The sequence below is a fragment of the Helicoverpa zea genome, chromosome 18, assembly GCF_022581195.2.
Source record: "Helicoverpa zea isolate HzStark_Cry1AcR chromosome 18, ilHelZeax1.1, whole genome shotgun sequence".
In the NCBI taxonomy this organism is placed as follows: Eukaryota; Metazoa; Arthropoda; class Insecta; order Lepidoptera; family Noctuidae; genus Helicoverpa; species Helicoverpa zea.
Genome location: NC_061469.1, coordinates 8,080,062 through 8,101,340, shown reverse-complemented (window position 1 = coordinate 8,101,340; position 21,279 = coordinate 8,080,062). Strand labels below are relative to the sequence as shown.

General features: G+C 41.3%; 1 protein-coding gene across 1 annotated transcript in view; it reads left to right on the top strand.

The window, feature by feature from the left end:
* The first annotated feature begins 2,783 nt into the window (after positions 1 to 2,783).
* Positions 2,784 to 21,279, top strand: part of LOC124638880 (runt-related transcription factor 3) — a 35,800-nt gene continuing 17,304 nt past the window's right edge. Inside the window, exon 1 of the mRNA XM_047176014.1 lies at positions 2,784 to 3,320. Within this exon, the coding sequence (XP_047031970.1) occupies positions 2,903 to 3,320 (418 nt within the window). The 5' untranslated portion in view covers positions 2,784 to 2,902. The remainder of the gene's footprint in view (positions 3,321 to 21,279) is intronic.

Sequence of the window (21,279 nt, the reverse complement as noted above, 5' to 3'; positions counted from 1 at the left end):
AATAAGCGTAGTCACATATCAAAAACATCCTCCCAATTGCAACTGCACCCAAAAAAAAATGGCGCACCAAAAATTAATAAAGCAATCTGCTAAATCATAACATAATCTAATTCGCTTTCGTATCACCGGTCAGCTAAAAGGGTTGTTGAACTATCTCCCTCGGCCCTTGCCCTTGCATCCCTTTGTGTACTCGGACTTAAATAAAAGGTTTGATTTCGTGTTGTAAGGGCCCCATGATCAATATTTGTTGAGCGGACCGAAGGACCGACCGATCTGCATACCTTTATTACCATGGGCCCTTTGAGGTCTTTTATCCGTGTTTGCGGAGTTTGTGGACTATGGAAAAGTATCCAAATCATTAGATAGGAGCTTCGGTTTAATTGTGTGATTTTATTTGGTTTTGACGTAAAATAACATGGCTATTTTAAGTCTGTAATTTGGTTGGGTTATGATTTTACTTACCTATAACAATTTCATCCAAAATTGCCTACCTACATAGTTACTTTATATTAGGTTACATTTTTAGTTATTTTTCCTTATCTAACTTTCATCACTGATAAAACCAATTTTTTTCATCTGTCAGTAGGTATAGTCTCACAATATACCTACATTTTTCTCTGTTTATTTGCCGATAGCTACAATTTACATTAAAACTTAACTAAAACTGAAATTATCGTTAGTTCAATAAAAAACAATATTCCGGTGAATACCAGACATTCAAAAACTCTAAAATCCAACCAAAACCGAATTAAATGATAATTTCTTAAGTACACATAGTTAAGAGGCAATGCACCGAGTTGCTTGCGAAAATGACAGCTGCACCCAGTCGCTTTAATGGCTGTCCTAAGGTCCGCACATTGAGGCTCTCACGCCTGACACCCCCAACCTTATCACAAAGGAATAAGGTTGAGATTAGAATGGTATTTGGTGAAGGGGACAAACCGAACCGTCAGTGGATTGTAGTAGAAAATTTATTGTGTGAGCACACGATCGGAGCTTGTAACGGGGTGTGCGTCGCAAACTATTTGTAACTAGGAGGTGGTTCATTATAATATAGTAGGTCTTTGTCCTGCTTATAGTGTAATGGAGAAACTTCTGTAGGTCACAGACTGTATTTTGGGACTCATATGCTACGTCGTTTTGTCAATTTATAAAAATAGCTTTAACATTAACAGTCATGAAAAGGTACACAATAATTTTGATCATATTGTTCCTGTATCATTTCATTCAAGAATTGCAAAGTTTTCACTGTCGTCTTCATAGTCATAAATAAATTGTCATTGTGCGCTACGCTACGAGCGCTACGATTTTAAGAAGGTTCCATAAGTATTCGAACTTTTCATTCAATGTCGTGTTTTATGTAAAGAGTTTGATCATATACATAGTTAAGATTCATCGAGGCACATTTTACTAAACTTCACCTATTGTTTCAACACAATTTGCATTCATACGAGCATCATAAAAGCAATCTAATCTCCTACGCAAACGAAAGTCCATAAAATTCGTTTATATAGCGTGTCCCAAATGGTGGGAGCTTAAACTTATCCGTAAGCAGATTGTGACGAGTCCGAGAGTGAGAGGCTTCGTTAACTCGATCTACTGCACCCCTATCCCGACTCATTATGAGAACACTGCGCGACGTCAAATCACTATAGTTACCTTACTTTAATTATCAAGGAGGAGCGTGTAGTTTGGGGTGGAAAATTTTAGTTGGAAATTTTGAATTTAAGACATCTCTTGACGAATCGACGCCAATATTTTTTGTACAATAGAATCCTTCTAATTTGAATTATTTTTACCTTGTATGTTATCTACGAAAGTTTTGATTAGATAAAGTTTCACTTTCTAAACTCAGTTTAGGCACGTCTCCTTGAATTGTTTATTCACTCCGCGTTAGTTTAGGTTTGTGCAACTCGGTTCGAGTGTGGTGCCTGAGCTCGGCCGTGGTGGTGGTGGTGCGTCGGAGTGGTGTCGGCCGGCTGCCGGCGGATCGGCTGCTAAATGCCGCAAGAGGCGCACGCCATCCCGCTTGCACCGACGCGCTCGCCGCATCTCTCGCTCGCGCCGGCGCGAACACGTGTTTATTTGTATGTTTTATCCTTCGGCGGCTTTAAACCCAACCCACCCTGACCGCAAAGTGCGCTCCGCCGCCCGCCGCGCCCGCGCGCCGTCGCCGCCTCTCGCTCGCCGCCGCCGCTGCCGCCGAGCCGCACCGACTCACCCGCGAAACTTTGTCCGAAGTCGACGGGCGCGGACGTACGCCGCGTATTAATAGCCACCGCGAGTGGTCACCGCAAGCGAGCGCGCCAGCCCCACGCGCCACGAGTCGCAGCACGACCGCGCGCCAAGTCGCACGCGTCCCGCGCCACGCACCCACACGCGTCAACACGACGAACAGTAACGCGCGCGAAAGCGAAACTCAAAACAAAACTACGAAAAATAAAAAAAAAAAACGTCGTCGTCAACTGTGAAAGTGAGAGGGACGTGCGTGCGGCGATCGCGTAAATACGCGGTGCGCAAAAAGTGCCGCCGTCAGTGAAACTAGTGAAAAGTTTTTTCGCCGCGTACGAGGGAACCACCCCTCGACGCCGGAAAAAATCGGCCCCTCGCGTCCCTCGCCCGCCCGCCGCCGAACTTTTCATTCACCGGGGAAAAAAGTGTGGCAAGGCCGCCGTGACGTCACCGCGTCAAGTGGCCACGCGCGCGTTCCCTAGCAACGTGTTGTCACGTCTCATCACCGGCCCTTCTTGTCAAACTTAGTACTGTCGTGGGAGTGCGGTCGACGACTTGCCCTGTGTGTCATTATGTTATCAGTGTGTGACGATGGTGTGTGGTGGCGGTGAGCGCCGGTGAGGAGTGGTGGACAGTGTCATGTAGCAGCCGCCGGGAGGCAGTAGACTCTATGTGTAGCACGCAGCGCGCGCGGGTGTCGAGGATGCACCTGACGGGCGCCAGCAGCGGCGCCGTGTCGCCCGACACCAGCTCCACGCTCCTGCACGAGACCTACACCAAGATGACGTCCGACATCCTCGCCGAGCGCACGCTGGGCGAGTTCCTGTCGGAGCACCCGGGCGAGCTGGTGCGGACAGGCAGCCCGCACTTCGTGTGTACCGTGCTGCCTCCACATTGGCGGTCGAACAAGACTCTGCCGGTGGCGTTCAAAGTGGTGGCTCTGGGCGACGTGGGCGACGGCACGCTGGTGACGGTCCGCGCTGGCAACGACGAGAACTGCTGCGCCGAGCTGCGGAACAGTTCCGCCGTCATGAAGAACCAGGTCGCCAAGTTCAACGACTTGAGGTTCGTCGGCCGCAGCGGTCGCGGTGAGTGCTGAAGGTGCAGTTATGTGATACAATGAATTTTTGTGATTTACTCTTAAAAACAACCCTAAAAGTTAACGCAACAATAAATAAAACAAACCAATTTATGAAAGTAATCGAATTCAATAATAAAGAAAAAGGATTAAATCAGAAAGAACCGTAAAAATAAACCGAAAACCACTATTAAAGAGATATCGAGAATCGTCGGTGAATAAAAGCGACGGCATTTTCCAAAATAAAAATAAAAGAACTTCGACTGAGAAGCAAAGTTAATAAAAAATCTTAAAATCAAAGTTAATCTTTTACAAATTCAATCTAAGTTCTACAAACAAATCCAAGTGATTACAACTCGAAGAAGTGGCTCCACACAATAATAACATTTAAATATTTTGACAAACTTCTTAAGTAGGGGAAGAGTCGGTGACATTGCAAAGTGCTCCAAACTTTTTCCTGCAACTTAAGAAATTGTGCGAATGTCAAATAAGGAGGGCGGGAGACTTGGGCGGCTATTTCCGCCCAATGAGTGTCCCGCCCGCCCTTTCTAAGAAAGTTTACTTTTTGTGAAGGGCCGAGTTTTATGCGAACTTCCTTATTTATGGACGACATTGAAAAAGTCTTACGTGATTAGGTAAGTAATCATTTAGAACTTACATAGATAGGTAAATTAATTAGTAGCTACATAACAAAACAAATGAATTGAGCTATGTTTATTTGGATCTCGTAATGGAATAATAATCTCCGAACGGACTGTCGAAGTAAATAAACAAATCAACGCGGTTGCGTGTACCGCCGGAGGGTGCATGTGTTAGCAAAAATGTCTGTATGGATTAATTGATATCAGCATATATCAAGATAAATAAGTATTTTTGTTAAATATGAAGTCACATATGAAATTAATAATTATTTACGCCAAAACTATTTTGTTGACTAAACAAGATTATCAAACTTGGTATTCGTATAGCTTAGTTTCATAATAGGTAAGTATTTCTGTTTGAACTGTTTTAACATAAAGTTAATTGTTATTTATTTTTACACATACCTCATAATGTTATGAAAATGTAACGTGTAACTAATATCATGTGTTAAGTGGTATTAAATGTCGTCATTGCAACAAAACAATAGCATAAATAAAATGTACATAATTCTAACTAAACATAGGTAAAAAGATATTAACGAATAATGCACCACAGGTATTCAATAAATTATATTAATACCGAGCAATCAGCAGCTAATACATTCATTTAGTATTTTTTATTTTTGTTAAATAATGAGTATTTAGTGCATGCCCAGTAATCGTATTTCAACATTAATATTTTGTTCTGACAATACAACCCATATTGACTTGGCCAATAATTTTATATTAACTGCTAAAACTCTTGGCACAAGTTTTTATAAACAAAGCCTGTAGCACCACATTGATTTGAATTTACCTGATTCATCTATAGGTAGGTACAGTTTGATTATTAGCCCTTTTTATTACCCCACTGCAAGGCACAGAAGAAAATAAGCGTTAATCACCAAGCTTAATCAATGCGGATTGTCGATTTCAGACTTTAAAGTTCCAGCATCCTCTAAATGTTTTTCTTAAACTGTACCCATTCATTGCTGTAAAATATATAAATGAAAGTACAGGCACACTCATACTTGAGAGGCTGTATTTTCAGCCACAAGCCAACCACAACTGTCGACTGTATATTATGTCAGTTTGATATACATAACGTGAAATACCGTTAACTAAATTCAAAGAATGACCAACAAACAAATATTTATTAGGGTGAAATAATTTCCCCTGTAAGCCCATTTAAAATGACTTCTGTTCAGTCAGGTGTGAGCTGTCTAATCCAGGGTCGTTGTCTGGTCATTGGACTAGAGATCTATGTTTTTAATTGTTTTTCGAGTATTTATTTTGCAAAGTTGATTGAAACGTATGACATAGCTTCGTTTTGGACTTATTTTATTGACGTTTCAGTAGTTGATTAGTTTTATTAGCTTAATATCTGAAACAATCATCATTTGCGTAGCTTTTTTCCAACATTTTTATGTTGTTTAGGTTGACTTAGTCGGGTAAATCCTAAGCAGATGATATTGGGGTCGGCTTCCAGTATGCATTTTATTTTATATGAACTCCTACCCGGCTACCTGGACAACCCAAGCGCTCGATAAGACTGGTCGCGGATTTTCAGGCTTCAGACTAAACCATAATGACAACCAAAGGCGTTCAAATGACAGACGGGGCCTACAAACCTAACATGCCATCCGAAAAATGAATTTAACTTTAATCAATTCAGGCAATAAAATGGATCGAAATCTATTTAGCTGAGTTATTGTAGTGCAAATTCATTCAGTAAGAGTTTGGAGTTTAAAACAGGCCCAAAGAACTAGAAACCATTGCAAGTGACGGTTTAGATGACTATTACATAATTTAATAAATTCGCTCTGATAGATTTTAGCAATATTTATTCTCCTTTCCTCATCTCAATTTAAGGTCGACACAGCATGTCTTCATGCATACCTTCCTATTGAGATTAAGATACGCAAATACAGAAAAATATTCCAAGTTTCAAAAAACCTTACAAGGAAGTTTGGCGCATTCTGAGTAGCTGAATGCTAATTTGTTGTCAATTTAATTAATTTATTTATTGGCAAATAGCAATATTTTAAAACAAATCTCGGTCTAGAATACACAGGAGATTTTTGTATAGATACAACTGACTATCTTCTATTCTACTATCTAATCTACCAACAAGATACACATACTTAACCGAAAAATCAACTCAACCAAGGATAATAAATCTAGAATTGAATCTATGACGGGACATACAAAGCGTCTGTTCAGCGTGCATCAATTAAATTGGTTGGAAGGGGATGCGTGGTGACCCTTCATCCCCTCTCTATACAAATACTTATATATTGATATTGTCCCACAACTGCAGCAAAGACAAAAAGGGTTATTTTCTAACACTAGACGGCTCGCAGACGTTAAATTTTCTTCATTCTCCAAGCGGTGCTCTTTTTCAAGTGTTTCATCACCTTGTCGATGCTGTCTTATTTGACAAAAAGGTTATAAACGCTAAACCCTATAAAAAGCAAAAAATAACTTTTAACACTACGTAAACTAAATTTTTTCGTGTCGGGGGACCGCTCTAATTCATTACTTTAGATACGTGTTTTTTTTTTTTTAACGAATGTTGTAATTAGGTAGGTATCATTTGATTTATGTAAGTATTTATGAAGGTAAAAAGCGGTCCCCCGACACGTCAAAATTTAGTTTACGTAGTGTTAAAAGTTATTTTTTGCTTTTTATAGGGTTTAGCGTTTATAACCTTTTGTCATAATTATTGCGTACTTTTTTGGGTCGGGGTTTTTTTTAAATTTATAATTTAATTTTATTTCATGCTTTTTAAAGGAGCTCCTTAATTTTTCCTTCTTTCATTTAATTTATTTTATCTTAAGATGGGGTCGCTATATGCGATCTCGGCCAAAGGAAGCTGTTTAACAATCCTCATGACAAACTGGCTCTGGGAGAATTGCACAGATTGAGAAACATTTGGACATTCTAGATTTTCAGCAAAAATATAAATCGGTTTATCCGTTTCATTCCGGCATTTCAGGGTTTCATCCGTCACATCCCATTTCCAGCATCAGGTTCTCGTCAATCAGAAACATGAAGAGAACTTGTCAAGACAAATTCAACGAGCCCAAACTCGATGGGTTTACTAAAAGGCAGTTCAGGGTTACGTCTCCTACCTTCGTGCCCTAACAGCACACCAGCTCAGTGATTCCAAAAGACATTAGCGTTTCAAATTTCAGATCCCACATATACTTGCAAGTAAACTGATCGTGTAACATTCCTATCACATCTAGCAAACGAGCTGATGACCTTGAAGACCTGAACCGATTTCCACCAAACATAGCTAAGAACACTCCCGACTGACATACCTTTTAAACAAAAAAAACCGCATTACAATCGGATCATCCGTTTGGGAGCTACGATGCCACATACACACACACACACACACACACACACACACACACACACACAGACATGTCAAACTTATAACACCCCGTCGTTTTTGCGTCGGGGGTTAACAAAATGGTTCCTAACAAAAACTTGCAGAAAGAGTTGGCACGTAATAAGTTAGTATCGTAGGACAATCTCTCATGGCTGTTACAGCGTTTTCACACCAGCGGATTTTTTGAGCAGTTTCACGTTTGTACGAAAAGAGGGATGTCGCTCGGTTTTAACGTTTATACACCCGATTGTGGCAGTGCCGTTTTCTCATAGAAAACTTGATAAAAAAAGATAATGCATATGTTTTACATACATTACTAATTAATTTCAATAAAATAAATTTGCCACTTGTAAATTATACTACGTAATCCACACTACTCAGTGACCAGCAAATATGTACCTACATACAAGGTTCATCATCGGCTACGGTTTACCTTTGAGATCCGAGAATCACTGTTCCAAAATATGCACCAGTGCGTATTTTTCTTTTGATTCCCTGAAGTCAAATAAAACGTCTCAATATTTTTTTTTACTGAAAACGTAACAACCAAATTCAAATTACTTAGAAGTTATAACTCCACCGCCATGTGACGAAACCATTGAATTGAAAAAATGTAATGTCGATTAAAATCAAAATTAAATAGTTTATTAGGCATTTTCATTAGACAATGACAACGCTTTCACATCGGTAGATTTTCCGCTCGGTTTTTACGCACGATATCGCTGGGTAGTATAGACAGTGTCCCGCGGTTTTTAACGTCATTTTTCTACCGGCAGTTGTTTGCTCATTCGCCTGTATATACGGACGACACCAGCAGTGCGAATCAGACGATGGGGCTCAGTTTTCCGCTCGGAAACTCCGCCAGTATGAAAAAGACTGAAGGTTTCCTTCACACGTCAAACATTACCTGATGCATGCTTATGTTTATTTCTCGTTGTTTACTTCCGAACGGGATATCAGGAGTCTGCTCTTACTTAAGTAAAAAGGGATTAGGCACGATCGCATTTTGAAAACTCTATCCCTTATACTCTTTTCAATTTTATGCAAGCATCCAATCTCTACAGCACTTTCAGACTAGCAGATTCTTCTGCGCGGCAGCTTACAATTGACAATTACCATCTAACAAAACTGAGGCCTCGAAACCTGCGACAAGTTTGATACGCGGACAAAAAACTCGAGCGGGAAACCGATGATGAATGCGCTTGAACACATAACGAATCAAAAATACATATTTTGATAGACTCGCAATAAATAAATATATTATTTCATTTAAGTACTAGCCAAAAAGTAATAGTTAACTTTTAAACTAATAAATTAATACTACATTTTCGTCTGTTTGTTTTAATTTGAAATCAATTTTACCTACCTAATGAACAGCCATTGTTAAAAGCGAAATAAATAGATTTGTTTTATTCACTAGACAAGCCAAGTAAATATAGTCATTTGTACAAGGCATGAGTAATTATTGTAGTGCACAAACTCACGCGCAAACGCAGGCGCACCCTCTTATCCCGAAGATACAGCAGTCCGTCTTACTTACGGTGACATATAGATACATGTAGACTACAAAGAAAACACAATTCCAAAAGCACTTTTTGTTCCAGATCTAGATTGAAATATTTTAAACCTCAATTTCGGTTTTCAGTTGGTATTGTGTGGATGAGTGATCATCTTGCTATCACGAATTCTTCCATATTTATTAAAGCACGATAAATTGGTGGGACCCAGCTGTCATTTGAACATCTCGTTATGGCTAGTCAGCAGCTAGAAAGTCGTCTGACAACCAGTCATACGAAGGGGTATTGGGTGGTTCGGGTAACAGGGAGATGAGGTCATATAGACAGTCGGTCCATGTAAAACATAGCAGTCTTTTACATGGCTGCATGAAAAGAATATACAGATCCTCAATTTAGATTTCGTGTAGACCTGCATTCATAGCTAAACTTATGTGTTTTATCACTATTTGTCATCAGTAGACTACTATGAAGTGTTATGCGCATATTGATATGTTGCATTCAAATGGCTAAAAAAGATAGTCAGTCATACAGCTAACTCTTTGCCGTGTAATCACAGGTTTATAGCCGTTTAGCCGACTTATCGAATATCAACGTTCAACACTACAGCTAGAAGATGCTTACCCAACTAATTCGTTCAACATTAGAACTAGGCGACTTAGGGCACCCTGACTCTGAGACGCTTGGTTTAAGTTATACATCCAGAAAAAGTGGTTGCCTTGACTTCGCTTTGACTCGGCTTCTCGGACTTCGGCGGCAAAAAACTCACCGAACAATTTAACTTGATAAGATTATAATTTACAATGGAATGGAATACACTGAATATACACTGAATTTGATAACGTTCTTGAAAAAAAACCTCAATCTTCATTTTCATCTGCCCGTAGTAAGACTGGATGTCAGACTCTCTGGCTTAAAACTGCCAAAGAGGTATAAATAACTGCCGGGGACCACGATTTTAACGTGCTATCCGAACTACGGAGGAATTCGTCAAAATATTGTATTTCTATTCTATTTCACTTACCCAGGAGCACTTCTAATTTTTTTTTTTGGGAATATTGAATTATAAAGTAAGGAAGCCTACCACTATAACTTTGTTTAGGAAAGGGAAGGCTAAGATGTGTGAATAATTGATACTGATTGAGCTATGAAGTGGCAGACCTTTGTAAATTCAATTTTCATCAGGATAAGATTACATTTTTATATGCTGCAAAATTATGACTTTTCAGTACTTTGCACCTATTTTCTTTTCTGTGGGTAGGTATGTCTTTAACAGCTAAATTATGATAGTTAAAAGACTTTTCTTTAAGAAAACGGTATTTCAATCAATGTTCAATGTTTTTCACTGAACAACTAACTGAAATATATCCAATATTCATTTTAGTGTCTTGAAGCACTTTATACACTCACTGAAGCAACTAAGTTAAACGAGAACTGAATTGAAACTTAATGACATTTAACGATACCATAACCAAAGTTAACTTGTATTAAAAACTCTAACGGTGCGTCCTACGCGAGCGATCTGGATTAGAAAGCAAAGAGGCGCGGCACAACGCGACAAACACGAGAAAGCGCGATCAAACAGTCGATTAGAAGTATCCTACGTGATGAGGCGCGGTCCGAATTCGCTTCATATCGCTTCGTTTGCGTTTTGTTTTCCCACGCAGGACGCACCCTAATACTAACGCGTAAAATACTCATATGAATGAATAGTCATTCTAAATTGTACGAATGAATGAAAAATCATGACCAAGCGGTTATTAACCCGATACGTTCCATTCATGAATTTATCTAAATCCAGGTTCACGTAATAGATATACATAGGTAGGTATATACATAGGTAGTAAATTGTATTTGTTGTTCTATGTTGAGTATTTATATGGTTTAGATGCAATTTCTGAAAACAAAAGTTAAATGGTTACAATGTTTACTTGACACTTAGGTATTGTTAGGAGTAATCAATGATTTTTTACAGACTTAAGAAAAATTCAAGACAAAACTGGCATAGCCAAAGTCAAATGTTCTTATTTCGAATAGACCTTCGGAAACCTTACACGGACCTTACACGTATTATAAGGGCAACTGCTCTTACCGATTTTATGGCAAGCTCAACTTCAGCTGCTCAAGCAAAATATGTAATCCTTAATCCCATTAATTGCATCTGTTTCTCAATACAATTTTCTTCATCTTTTACTGTCTCAAACGCTGGCAACGCAAACCGACTTTTAATATACATCGCTAAGGAAAAGCCGCCGCAAGTTATTAATGGAAATTGAAGATCCACTGCATATTACTTAGGCCGGCTACAAACAAAAAAACTACGTCTCGAGAGAAACCGCAGCGAAGTTCCACGTTGCGCTTTAATCTCAAGCTATATTTCAGTGCTGTGCAAATGAAAAGTTAGTCTCGACGAAGACTTGAAGAAGGCCCGCCTTCTCGCTCGCCAGCCAATGGAAAAGGTCGGGAAAGCAACTTCTTCCGTGGAGGCGGGGCGAGCACGTTGCGGTCGCTTCGCCATTTGAATAAAATTTTTCCTTTGAAGAGTTCTTTATTTGAATATATTGTGGCCGCGTGGGATGATCGTGTTACGTTTTATGATACGCCTTTTCATTGCTAAGAATTTGTTGATGTGCTTTTTTATAATCCTTTCTTCGCAAAAATGATGTTAAAAATATCCCTTGGTTTAATAGATGTTAAGATTAGGAAACAGTAGCAGTTAGAAGCATCATCAACACAAAAAACTGAAATATATAAAAATAAAAGCTTTCACTCCCAATCCAAACTCCACCAATCAAGCGCCGATAAAAAAAAGTTGACAACCAAAACGCAAAAAGGTTAGTCGGCACGCAAAGTTCGTGCAGACGCCGCACGCACGTCCCGTCACCCACAACAGCCCTTGTCAACCATAACGCGGCCGCAGCCGGTTAGCCGGTTGGCGGCCAGACCGGTACACCAACCCGGTTACCCGGTTAGCCACGGAAAACTACCATTTCATTTACGGTCGGTCCTTGGTTTCGGGTAGTTGGTAACGGAACCCGCAAGTTACGTAACTATGCTTTGTGGCGCCGACTCACTCACGCTCTATTAACCGCCGTTTTGTTATTAGTTTAGGTATTGAGCTTGATATGTGCTGAAATATTACTGAAGCTGTACATTGTGTTTTACGTTCGGTTATGTTGCATAGTGTAACAAATGCGCTCTGAAATTGTGGGCTAAATTAAGCGTACTAACTTCTAAGTGAATCGAGACATTCAAGTACGAACTTCTGTCTACTTTTGCGTTCTTCTTGCAATTTATCTGTCAGTTCTACATTGGAAATTCTTAAATTGACCAACTTCGATAAACATAATCTTGACTTTGACTTCTTACTCAGACACTGAAAGATGTCCTTCTTTACCATAAGACGTCTAGTAGACGGGAAGGCCCACTGATTTCCAACATTACCAGTTGGAAGCGGCCTCAGCGACTGCTACCAGGAAATTCGGCCAAACCTATGTATCAATCAAGCAAAACAGGCTTACAACCCAACAGCTACCTTACACGGGCATATTAATTCACTCAATTAGCACACGAGGGCGTGAGCAGGTCGTTATCCGACAACGCTTAGTCTATTCTATTCTATTTTTGTATATGGCAATCCGTGTCGATGTCAATTTCGACGATTCTGCCAATGACAAGTGGGATGAGAAGCAAGAAGTGCTTTTAATTAAAATAAATTTTAAAATATATATATATTGATTTAAGATGGTGCTGTGGCCGATCTTGTGTAACTTAATGTGTTAGTAGGACGGCACTGAAACAAACAGAAATATATTTACATATATAAAAACAACAACAAAATGTTAGTAACACATAACATATAATATATACCACAACCATACAAACTGTGGCCTAAATATAGGCCACAATTTATAATTTAATATTGTTTTGATTAATGAACATCAACAGCATCTGGAGCAGTTCTGGACAGGAGTGGGATAGGAGGGAACGGAAGTTAGTCGGGAGAGGAATTTTAAGTTTTTGGAGACGACCATATAAATCAAAGGATGAGTTGATAGGACAGTCAAAAAATATATGGTCCAGGGTACCTTCATCCAGTCCACACTCGCAGAGGGATGAATCCTGCACCCGAATTTTGCGCAGAAAGACCGGTGTACAGCAGTGACCTAACCGAATTCTGCACATGACTGAAATTACCCGTTTAGGGTATCTTTTGAAATTTGAAAACCACGGTTTTGGTTTTACAACCGGTTGAATGGCGAAATAAGAGCTACCCTTCCTTTTGCCTGAGATGTTCCACCATTCCTGCCACGAGGTCTCAAGACTCAATTTAGGGAGGTTTAGCAGGTCATGCCCTTGAAGGGAGAAGTGTGCAAGATCAGCGGACTCAGATGAACACGCATCTTTGGCCAATGCATCGGCACATTCATTGCCCGCTATACCGCAGTGGCTAGGGATCCAGACTAAGTGTACTTCTTTCTCTTGCCTAGTGCAGGAGAAAAGGGACTTTTTAATATCCAGGACAATAGGACAATGGAGTTTAGTTCTAAAGGGATTCTGGGATATGGCTTGGAGACAGCTAAGGGAGTCAGTAAAGATAACTCCACAGCTAATCTCATGGGACTCTATAAAACGACAAGCTTCCAATAGTGCCACACACTCGCCTGTAAATACTGAAGACTCCTTCGGACATCTGAATTTCAAAATTATTTTAGAGTTCTGATAGTAAACCGCGGCTCCAGTACAGCGACCATTTGATTTGGAAGCATCCGTGAAGAACTTTTGAAACCCAATCCATCGTTCACCCAAAACCGCATTAAAGGCCGAATTTGCAGATGGGGAGTTTTTGGATATGCCAATGTTATAGAATATTTTAGGGGTGAAGCAAAGTACTTCATAAGGGTAATTAAATAAAGGAAGTCTGGGATGTGGAGCAATGGGGGATTCTAAATTTTGAAAAAACCGATATGCTTTTAGGAATAGGGGGATTTCTTTGTGTTCCCAATATTTGGAGCTGTGACAAAGAGTGTCAAGCTCTCTGAGTTTTGGGATGAGGGGGTGAGATGACTTGGGAATAACCCTGGATAGGAAACGGGAAGCGAGGTACTGACGTCTCAGGGCTAAAGGAGGTTCAGCGCATTCGACCTGCAAGGCGTTAATAGGCGACGACTTCATGCAACCTGAGATGATTCGAAGGCATTGAGACTGAATCCTATCTAAACCGGCCAAGGCACCTTTGTTGCTTGGAATCACCAAGTGTGACCCATAGTCCAGGATACTGCGGACTAAGGCATTGTAGACCAGTTTCATAGTGAAGGGATGGGCCCCCCACCAGACACCAGCGAGAGCTTTTAGGATGGAGATTGCTCTTTCGCATCTTTTGATCAAATAATTAAAGTGGTGAATCCCGGATAATTTTGAGTCTAAGAAAACGCCTAAAAATTTTGATTTGTTACCTATGGGAATATCTTGTCCTTGAATGTTAACTGAGACCTGAGGGATCAGTCGTTTTCGGGAAAAAATCACTACCGAGCTTTTTGGGGCGGATAACGAGAGACCATGGTCCAAAAGCCATGTGTGCAGAGAGTCCAGGGAGAGACAGAGAGATGAGGCAGCGTCCGTAATAGATGGATTAACTACATACAACACTAGATCGTCAGCGTATTGTAAAAGGTGGCAGTCAGCATTAAGGCAGGAGCCAATGTCTGCTGTATACAGGTTGTATAGTAGGGGGCTTAGAACTGAGCCTTGGGGAAGGCCCTTCCACGTCTGTCTCACCTCAAATACCTCCCCCTGCACTCTGAGCATCAAAGAGCGAGACATGAGGAGTGCGCATATACATTGTACCATCTTACCCGGAATCCTCAGCTGTTGCAATTTTTGCCTGAGAACTGGAAGAAGGACGCTGTCGTATGCGGAAGAGATGTCAAGGAAAGTGGCTACAGCGGATTCATTTTTGGAAAAGGCTGTACGGATATCAGTAACCAAAATTGCCACACTGTCCATGGTGCTAAGCCCCTTTCTAAAGCCAAACTGACTACTCGGCAGTAGATCCCTAGACTCCACCAACCACTCAAGTCTATTTTAATTAAATGTTCCAATATCTTGGCCAACACTGAGGACAAAGCAATTGGTCTAAGGCCATTCGGATCATCAGCAGTCTTGCCGGGCTTCAAAAGGGGAATTACTATCTGAGCTTTCCACTGTTCAGGAACCCAACCAAATTGATAGCAATAATTTATTATTCCTAAAAAATATTTTTTTGCTTCAAAACCAAAATGAACTGCAAATGAGTACGGTATGCCGTCTATGCCTGGGGCGGAATCCCTAACATGACGTAATACCGTATCAAGTTCCTCTAACGAAAATGGTTCATTCATAGGATCATCCACAATATTTACAGGCGGGAGCAGAAGTTCTGAGGAAGAAGGAACATAGGCTGGAGCTATTTTGTCAAAAAAGGATTCAGCAGTTTCTCTCGAGATAGGGGAAGAGATAGATGGGGAGCAGCCTCGCCTGAAACGATTAATGCTCTTCCAAACTGCTGAAATGGGAGTGGAAGGGGATAGAGAAGTGCAAAACTTAACCCAACCGCGGCGTTTCCTCTTGCGAAGAAGCCGCCGAGATTGAGCTAACACTCGACTGTACCGTATAAGATTGTCGCTATTCATCGCATCATTGTACTGTTTTTCGGCCTCTTTTCTTTCTTTAATAACCGATGTGCATTCTTGATCCCACCACGGGGGTGACGGGATTTTATTTCTGGCACAGTTGCGCAACGGAAAGGTAGAGTCTGCGCTTGAGGTAATGGCCGAGATAAAGCCATCGTAGCAGCTCTTAGCATGGCAGTGACCAGAAGAATCTTGAAAACTTGAAGTTAAATTTGGAAGCATACTAATTTTCTCCTCCAGTAAAGATGCAAACCTCGACCAATCAGGTTTGGACAAGTTGTACTTCAATAGTGGAGGAGACGTTTTCTCTAAAAAGGTTTTATTAATTAAAGTTACAACAATGGGGTAATGGTCGCTACCATGCGTCAGAGTAGTACATTCCCAATGAATTGATGCCGCCAACTCTACTGAACAGAATGTGAGGTCTACACAACTCTTTTGCTGTCCTGGAAGGGATCTACGAGTAGGGCTACCATCATTTAAGATGCAAAGGTCAAAATCATCCAAGATTTCTACTAAACCTTCCCCAAACGAATCACAACGATTGGAACCCCATCTAAAGTGGTGACAGTTGAAGTCACCCATGACGAGCACAGGTCCCACTATGTTATTCAAAATGTCCCTAATGGTGGTTAAAAACCTACGCTGAGGATGGGAAATATACACGGATAAAACAGTGATACCCTCAATTCTACACGCAACTATATTCATATCACCATCCAGAACCGGAAGAGTCAAGGTGGAGAGGGGGACACGATTATTAACAAGGAGAGCCGACCCTCCATAGCCATCAGATCTGTCACATCTGAGAATATTAAATAGTGGTATATTAAAACTGAGACTCGGGGTGAGCCAAGTCTCAGCTACAGAGCAAGCCAGAGGCTTGAATTTATTGAGGAGGAATATGAGGTCGTGCTTTTTATGCCACACGCTCCTCACATTCCATTGAAGGAATACTTGGCGAGGCGCCATTTCTAATATTTGATAAAAGGTTAGTTAGTTGGTAGGCAACGTTGGACGGTAATTGTGTATTATTGGTGGATAGAATTGTAGAAAGAAGTTTAATAAGTATATCTATTATTGAGGAAACATTACTATCAATGAATGGGTTATTCAGAGCGCAGCCATCAGGCTGTGAAGGTGCAGGGGAGTTAATAATCTGCTGATGGGCAGCTTTATCATAAGAGGGAGATAGAGGGGCATGGGTCTTTGGCTTAAGGAAAACAGTTTTGCGGTATGACTGAGTGGGGACGGGAATAGCTTTTGCAGCATTAGCATAATTGCGAGAAGTAAGTGGGACAGATTTGCTAGCTTCAGCATATGAAAGGGACTTCTCAGCCATAACCGTCTTAATGGCCTTCTGTCTACCCAACTCGGGGCATGATTTGCTATTTGCAAAATGATTCCCCGAGCAGAGCACACAGAATGCCTCCGCCTCAGAAGTGCTGCAACCATCACCAGGGTGATCATGGCCGCACTTACTGCAGCGAGGCTTGGACCGACACACTAGTTCCACATGACCAAACCTGCAGCACTTACGGCACTGGATGGTGGGATAAACATATTGCTGAACCGGAAGGGAGGTGTAACAACAAAATACTCTTTGAGGTAATACTTGGCCATCAAAGGTAAGTACACATGTCTCTGTTGCCTTGAATACAGTCACTCCATCAATAACTACTTTCCTGCTTATGCGACGAACTTTCAGGATTTCACCACAACCTGAAGGGACCTGCAAGTATTTTTGGGCTTCCTCTTCATTTAAATCTGTGGGAACACCAGTCACAACACCCATCCTAGTTATATTAAAAGTGGGGATAGAGGCAACATAGCAGTTCTTATGTAAAATGCTGTTGATAATAAATGAGTTTGCATCCTGAGGGGATTTAAACTCTACAGACACACGGTTCCTACCAACTTTTTTAACACCATCACGGACAACATTGGTAATGTTATGTTTTTGTAGGAATATTCCGAAAGTAACAGGGTGTAGAGAGGTACCGGCGTTAGGCTGGGGCTCCAATCGAGAGACATGAACGATAAAAGGTGCCTTATCAGTAGCAGAGTACCTGCTGCGGCCAACTAGGTTTCTTTGTTGTTTTGATGGCGGGGTTGACACGCCAATGTTGGCATCATCTCCGGAGCGTTTCCTGGTATTCGAGGTTGATAGGGTCTGGGAGTCCGCGATGCTGCAAGCAACATCAGCGAGTTGGGAAAGCGGATAGTTGGGGGAAAGTGGAGCATATGCAGAGATGTCGGGAGGATCGGGATCGGGGGGTTTATTTTGATCCATTATGCTTGTAAAAAACTGGTTAGTTACCGAAATAACAACACACCACTGGTAACAAACAAAAAGACAACACACAAACACAAAACTAAGTCACAAAAGTTCACCAAAACACTTAAAACAGCTGAAAATTCTAGGCACACGTGCTAACCAAAGACACTCTGTGGCGAGAATCCGACAACGCTTAGTCTATTCTATTCTATTTTTGTATATGGCAATCCGTGTCGATGTCAATTTCGACGATTCTGCCAATGACAAGTGGGATGAGAAGCAAGAAGTGCTTTTAATTAAAATAAATTTTAAAATATATATATATTGATTTAAGATGGTGCTGTGGCCGATCTTGTGTAACTTAATGTGTTAGTAGGACGGCACTGAAACAAACAGAAATATATTTACATATATAAAAACAACAACAAAATGTTAGTAACACATAACATATAATATATACCACAACCATACAAACTGTGGCCTAAATATAGGCCACAATTTATAATTTAATATTGTTTTGATTAATGAACATCAACAGCATCTGGAGCAGTTCTGGACAGGAGTGGGATAGGAGGGAACGGAAGTTAGTCGGGAGAGGAATTTTAAGTTTTTGGAGACGACCATATAAATCAAAGGATGAGTTGATAGGACAGTCAAAAAATATATGGTCCAGGGTACCTTCATCCAGTCCACACTCGCAGAGGGATGAATCCTGCACCCGAATTTTGCGCAGAAAGACCGGTGTACAGCAGTGACCTAACCGAATTCTGCACATGACTGAAATTACCCGTTTAGGGTATCTTTTGAAATTTGAAAACCACGGTTTTGGTTTTACAACCGGTTGAATGGCGAAATAAGAGCTACCCTTCCTTTTGCCTGAGATGTTCCACCATTCCTGCCACGAGGTCTCAAGACTCAATTTAGGGAGGTTTAGCAGGTCATGCCCTTGAAGGGAGAAGTGTGCAAGATCAGCGGACTCAGATGAACACGCATCTTTGGCCAATGCATCGGCACATTCATTGCCCGCTATACCGCAGTGGCTAGGGATCCAGACTAAGTGTACTTCTTTCTCTTGCCTAGTGCAGGAGAAAAGGGACTTTTTAATATCCAGGACAATAGGACAATGGAGTTTAGTTCTAAAGGGATTCTGGGATATGGCTTGGAGACAGCTAAGGGAGTCAGTAAAGATAACTCCACAGCTAATCTCATGGGACTCTATAAAACGACAAGCTTCCAATAGTGCCACACACTCGCCTGTAAATACTGAAGACTCCTTCGGACATCTGAATTTCAAAATTATTTTAGAGTTCTGATAGTAAACCGCGGCTCCAGTACAGCGACCATTTGATTTGGAAGCATCCGTGAAGAACTTTTGAAACCCAATCCATCGTTCACCCAAAACCGCATTAAAGGCCGAATTTGCAGATGGGGAGTTTTTGGATATGCCAATGTTATAGAATATTTTAGGGGTGAAGCAAAGTACTTCATAAGGGTAATTAAATAAAGGAAGTCTGGGATGTGGAGCAATGGGGGATTCTAAATTTTGAAAAAACCGATATGCTTTTAGGAATAGGGGGATTTCTTTGTGTTCCCAATATTTGGAGCTGTGACAAAGAGTGTCAAGCTCTCTGAGTTTTGGGATGAGGGGGTGAGATGACTTGGGAATAACCCTGGATAGGAAACGGGAAGCGAGGTACTGACGTCTCAGGGCTAAAGGAGGTTCAGCGCATTCGACCTGCAAGGCGTTAATAGGCGACGACTTCATGCAACCTGAGATGATTCGAAGGCATTGAGACTGAATCCTATCTAAACCGGCCAAGGCACCTTTGTTGCTTGGAATCACCAAGTGTGACCCATAGTCCAGGATACTGCGGACTAAGGCATTGTAGACCAGTTTCATAGTGAAGGGATGGGCCCCCCACCAGACACCAGCGAGAGCTTTTAGGATGGAGATTGCTCTTTCGCATCTTTTGATCAAATAATTAAAGTGGTGAATCCCGGATAATTTTGAGTCTAAGAAAACGCCTAAAAATTTTGATTTGTTACCTATGGGAATATCTTGTCCTTGAATGTTAACTGAGACCTGAGGGATCAGTCGTTTTCGGGAAAAAATCACTACCGAGCTTTTTGGGGCGGATAACGAGAGACCATGGTCCAAAAGCCATGTGTGCAGAGAGTCCAGGGAGAGACAGAGAGATGAGGCAGCGTCCGTAATAGATGGATTAACTACATACAACACTAGATCGTCAGCGTATTGTAAAAGGTGGCAGTCAGCATTAAGGCAGGAGCCAATGTCTGCTGTATACAGGTTGTATAGTAGGGGGCTTAGAACTGAGCCTTGGGGAAGGCCCTTCCACGTCTGTCTCACCTCAAATACCTCCCCCTGCACTCTGAGCATCAAAGAGCGAGACATGAGGAGTGCGCATATACATTGTACCATCTTACCCGGAATCCTCAGCTGTTGCAATTTTTGCCTGAGAACTGGAAGAAGGACGCTGTCGTATGCGGAAGAGATGTCAAGGAAAGTGGCTACAGCGGATTCATTTTTGGAAAAGGCTGTACGGATATCAGTAACCAAAATTGCCACACTGTCCATGGTGCTAAGCCCCTTTCTAAAGCCAAACTGACTACTCGGCAGTAGATCCCTAGACTCCACCAACCACTCAAGTCTATTTTTAATTAAATGTTCCAATATCTTGGCCAACACTGAGGACAAAGCAATTGGTCTAAGGCCATTCGGATCATCAGCAGTCTTGCCGGGCTTCAAAAGGGGAATTACTATCTGAGCTTTCCACTGTTCAGGAACCCAACCAAATTGATAGCAATAATTTATTATTCCTAAAAAATATTTTTTTGCTTCAAAACCAAAATGAACTGCAAATGAGTACGGTATGCCGTCTATGCCTGGGGCGGAATCCCTAACATGACGTAATACCGTATCAAGTTCCTCTAACGAAAATGGTTCATTCATAGGATCATCCACAATATTTACAGGCGGGAGCAGAAGTTCTGAGGAAGAAGGAACATAGGCTGGAGCTATTTTGTCAAAAAAGGATTCAGCAGTTTCTCTCGAGATAGGGGAAGAGATAGATGGGGAGCAGCCTCGCCTGAAACGATTAATGCTCTTCCAAACTGCTGAAATGGGAGTGGAAGGGGATAGAGAAGTGCAAAACTTAACCCAACCGCGGCGTTTCCTCTTGCGAAGAAGCCGCCGAGATTGAGCTAACACTCGACTGTACCGTATAAGATTGTCGCTATTCATCGCATCATTGTACTGTTTTTCGGCCTCTTTTCTTTCTTTAATAACCGATGTGCATTCTTGATCCCACCACGGGGGTGACGGGATTTTATTTCTGGCACAGTTGCGCAACGGAAAGGTAGAGTCTGCGCTTGAGGTAATGGCCGAGATAAAGCCATCGTAGCAGCTCTTAGCATGGCAGTGACCAGAAGAATCTTGAAAACTTGAAGTTAAATTTGGAAGCATAC